General features: G+C 36.0%; 1 protein-coding gene across 3 annotated transcripts in view; it reads left to right on the top strand.

The window, feature by feature from the left end:
- Nucleotides 1–3,729, top strand: part of LOC124379646 — a 19,307-nt gene extending 15,578 nt beyond the window's left edge. For 2 of the 3 annotated variants that reach the window (XM_046840076.1, XM_046840075.1), the window contains exons 3-12: nucleotides 1–31; nucleotides 287–388; nucleotides 586–867; nucleotides 1,237–1,588; nucleotides 1,680–1,797; nucleotides 1,874–1,965; nucleotides 2,286–2,400; nucleotides 2,596–2,868; nucleotides 2,980–3,156; nucleotides 3,475–3,729. The exon at nucleotides 1–31 is cut by the window's left edge and continues 362 nt beyond it. In XM_046840076.1, the coding sequence (XP_046696032.1) occupies nucleotides 626–867; nucleotides 1,237–1,588; nucleotides 1,680–1,797; nucleotides 1,874–1,965; nucleotides 2,286–2,400; nucleotides 2,596–2,868; nucleotides 2,980–3,156; nucleotides 3,475–3,686 (1,581 nt within the window). In that variant the 5' untranslated portion in view covers nucleotides 1–31; nucleotides 287–388; nucleotides 586–625 and the 3' untranslated portion in view covers nucleotides 3,687–3,729. Of the gene's footprint in view, nucleotides 32–286; nucleotides 389–585; nucleotides 868–1,033; nucleotides 1,128–1,236; nucleotides 1,589–1,679; nucleotides 1,798–1,873; nucleotides 1,966–2,285; nucleotides 2,401–2,595; nucleotides 2,869–2,979; nucleotides 3,157–3,474 lie in introns of those variants that run through there. The other variant, XM_046840077.1, reaches the window with a different exon arrangement.
- Nucleotides 3,730–4,325: the final 596 nt, after the last annotated feature.

The raw sequence follows: 4,325 nt of genomic DNA on the forward strand, positions 1-4,325 counted from the left end.
TGTGTTGTAGATAAGGCTCTTTCCCATTGTGGTAAGTACTTGTTTGTGTCTGGACAACATAAATATTATTCTAGGAATTGTTAGTCCTCATAAGCTTTACTATTTAAATATGCCTTTTTGTCTCTTGTTGTTTGATATTAAATTTATGTGGATACTTTGTGTCAGTTAGCTTTTTGAGCATCTCTGTATACTTTTTCAGCAATGTACTTCAATACCATAGAATCGTTCCAATGTTATATTACTCAGTCAATCCAAATGATCTTGATTTATGTGTGATCTTGTTCAGTGCGCCATGTGCGTGTGGAGGTTCCTGACACAATTTGCGGTTGTTCACCAGAGTCATTGAGGGTCAGCCCAGGGAAGACTGTTGCTGTGATCACAATGAATGGTAAGTGTGTGAAGATAAAAATCTATACATGCTCTACCTCCATAAGTTTGGCACAGGTCTGTATGTAAGATCTACACATGACTTTTGAGTAATGTTTAACAAGTATACAAAGTCATGTAAAAAAGGTTGAAATAATTCAAAACCTGATTAATCACTTAAAGTTTACATTAAAGTGGAAATGTTTTTGATTTTTTCAGGACGATATGATCTAAGCATGCCTGAGTTGAGTTGTGAGGCATGCCAAGCCACCTGGGCTGCTGGAGTGGTCGAGCTAAATCGAAGGGCCTACTGGCCTGCGACCCTGGCAAGATCTCCACAGACAGTTTTCAGAAAAGCTTTTTTGAGTGGGAGGCTGTCCGTTTTGAGGTGGACAAAATCTGCAAGGAAGAGCCTTTCATCTGTCCTGCATGCACCCCAGATATTCTGGCAGTTTCAGTAGATGGAAACCGCAAGCTTTACCGTTTCAAGAATGCAGCTAGGTATACCAGAATTGTGTATAATGTCACACTGTTGAAACAATATTAATAAGAAGAAATATCCATTTAATGTGTATAGTAAAGTTAAATTAAATTAGAATGTATCATTCAATTTTGTGTATTCTGTATGTTTTTTTTGTTGTTTTCTTTTTGTTTTTCTTTTTTATAGATCTGAAGAACAGGCCATCTTTGAAGACGTCTTTATAGCTAAGGATGAAGATGTGACAAGATTTGTGGACTACATTCACAAGGCATCCAAACATGTACTGTAAAATCGCAGATGATTAGACTTTATACAGGAGTACAATTGCCTCCATCTACAGATTTTGTTTACAAGAGTCTTATTTTCATCAACTATTTTCTATATTATAGGTCAGTGGAAGAGGTGTTTGTGGAGGGGAGTGGTCAGCAGCCAGAGAGACCTCCCAAAGATCTGCAAGCAATCTGCAAGGTCGATGAGGAGGGACTGGAGCTTGCGGTGTGTCGGCATGGAGTGCTACTCTGTGCGTTAAATATGTACAGGGGGGAAATTTTTGCTTATCCCCTGTACCTGCAAAAACGGCTGGCTAGTAGGCAAATCACTTTTTTTTGTATGGATGTGACCTGCAAATATTGGCCTTACCTCCAAAGAATTGCAAAAAGCTGCCCAGAGCTCCAGCACCTTCTTAATATGAAGCCCTTTCTTTTAGTATTCCATGCCAAAGCCCATGATTTTAAGTGCGAAGTAGGTGAACTTTGCTATGAGATTAATAAAATCTGCAAATGAATGTCAAAACTTTCTCAGCATTATATTATTATTTTTTATTCCTAATCAGGTAAAATGGAGTGGAGCATATCAGGATGGGGCTGGTTTAACACTAGGAGAGGAGGTGGAACAGTGCAATGCTTTCCTCTCCAGGATTGCAGTGACCACAAAACACATGTCTAAAGCAGGTAAAATGACCTTCTACTGCACTTGTTACATCATTACAGGGGGAATATGGTAACATGATATTTTCTTTGTTTGCAGGACGCACAGACATGCTGACTCTCATGGCCATGCGCTGGAATCAACAAAAGTTCAACAATTTGGCCACCGCACTGAGCCGCCGATATCAGAAGGTAAGATAGAATTAGTAGAATTAGTTCTAGATGCTCAGTAATAAATGTCATTAATTTTTGAAGCTGTACAGGGTTATTCAAAACGAATGAACCGATATCATGACTCATTGCTTCAGTTCTCAAGCATCGTCATGGAATGAGTCCATGACCGTGAGTTATCTAAGTTGATTGTGAATTTAATACTTGTGACTTGGCTGGAGTTTTCCTTTCTTTTCTTTAATAAAATATTGCGTAATGAAATCGGTTTATTCTTTTTAAATAACACTGTATATTGAAGATTTGTTTGTTTCTATACTATCTGTGATTTCTTGTCATTTCAGACCATGAAAGCTCTGCAAAGCCAGTTGCAAAACCTAGAGTCCATGAAAGTTGAACTGACAGTGACAGAGAGCCAATTGGAAGACTGGGTCAATGATGTAAAGGAGTGGGCAGACGGTGAGGAAATGTCTAGTGTGTGTGTATACTGTATATATATATATATATATATATATATATATATATATATATATATATATATATATATATATATATATATATATATATATATATATATATATATATATATGTTACTAGTAATACATTTAGTTGTAATTAATTGTAATTGTTACTCTTGTTGTAATTTCTTCTCAGCAACAACAACAACCACCACAAATGATGTTGATGCTTTGGCCAGCAGAATTGAGGTGCTGGTGGCGAGTATCAAGAGGCGTTCCCAGCGTCTCTATAAAGATACAAATGGCAACAAAGGTCGTGCCAGGATCCGCCGCAAGATCAGGGAAGAGAAGGGGATCCTGACATCAGTTGTGGAGAAATACAACATAATGGTTCCAAAAACAGAAACTCTGTGCTTGGAAACCATTTTGTCTGGTGAGACAGCTTGGCCATGGCAGCTACCACACAGTGGTATGTACACTAGTCTTCTGACAATTCTTTTATATAATGACACATCAGCCACAATGCCACAAATGTCAATCTGCAACCCCATATGACGTAATTTTTTCTTATGCATTCCAGACACTGTTGATTTAAGGACAAAAAGAAAGGCATTCGACATCATTATGTCACTAAGGCGACTTCAGGAGGAGCAGAAAATTGTTGTTGCAGAGATGAATCAACATTGGAAATATCTTTCAACTCGTGCTGAGACCCTCCGAGAACTGTCCTGCTTGTTTGCCAGCGAGAGTCTGAAAAGTAAGAATTTGTAACATATGGCACAAACATAAGCATAAACAAAGAGCTGCCCCATTTTTTTCTGGAAAATGAACTCAAAACACAGTTCCAGTTCCATAGCTGAGAAAGAATGTTATAAGTTAAGTTATTTCAGCCATCACAACTGTCAGAGTATCTTCATTTTACTATTAGTAAGAGTCTTTTTGACTAGTGCATATTCCTATAACTACATAGGACATGTCCTGTCTAATCATTAAAGTAAACACACATACACAACAATGATGATTGTTTATAAGGTTTCTAATGGAGGCTTAATGTTATTTTGTTCTTCTTTTTAAGTTTCGCAATGTGGCCTAAGTGAAGAAGGTTTGAAAGGTCTGCAGAGCATCATCCACAGAAAGCAATGTAAAATCAGAGATATGAGGGTACAAGCAAGAAACTGTTACCTGCATGTTTTGTCTGGAGCAGAGAACATCAACCTTTTAAACAAATCGTCAGCTGATGACTATGACAGTGAAAGTGACTTTGAAAATTCTGATGATGAACTGTAATGTAAAAACTTTTTTTTTCTTGACAGTGAACCAGTGACCTTAACCCTGAATCTAAAGTGTGTAATAAAATCTGCTTTTTTGTAATTTTATAAATATAACCAAAGTGTAGTCTCTTTTTTCACATACATAGAAATACAACCAGTCAGTGATGGAAATGAAGTGTGTTATTTTAAGGCTAAGTACTGTACTGTACTAAAGTATAGATTTCAGGTACTTGTACTGTAGATGATTTGTTACTTCTCATGGCTCTTTGTAGTTGTAAAGTATTAGGCTGCAAAATATTTTTTACTGAGCTTATAAAATACAACATTTTGGTATGAATAAAACTACTCAGTAGTTTACACATATAGAATAAATACAGCCAGCCAAAATAATTAGTTATTATGCAAAGAAAAAAAATATTTGCCAACAAAGATTTATAACTTGTTAGATTTGTAACTTAAAAAAATAATAATAATTAGATATAGTTGTCTATACAAAATAGTTAAAAATGACCACCAACTACAACACTAAATAATCATAAGTTTAATGAGAAATTTGATTCATATTGGAAATATGAAGAGTTCAGGTGCAAAAGCCTCTAATCCATTTAGAATTTTTTTAAATAAAATGAGCATTTTTCTTAGGTGCCAATGTTTA

Source organism: Silurus meridionalis, chromosome 26 (genome assembly GCF_014805685.1).
Source record: "Silurus meridionalis isolate SWU-2019-XX chromosome 26, ASM1480568v1, whole genome shotgun sequence".
NCBI classification, from domain to species: Eukaryota; Metazoa; Chordata; class Actinopteri; order Siluriformes; family Siluridae; genus Silurus; species Silurus meridionalis.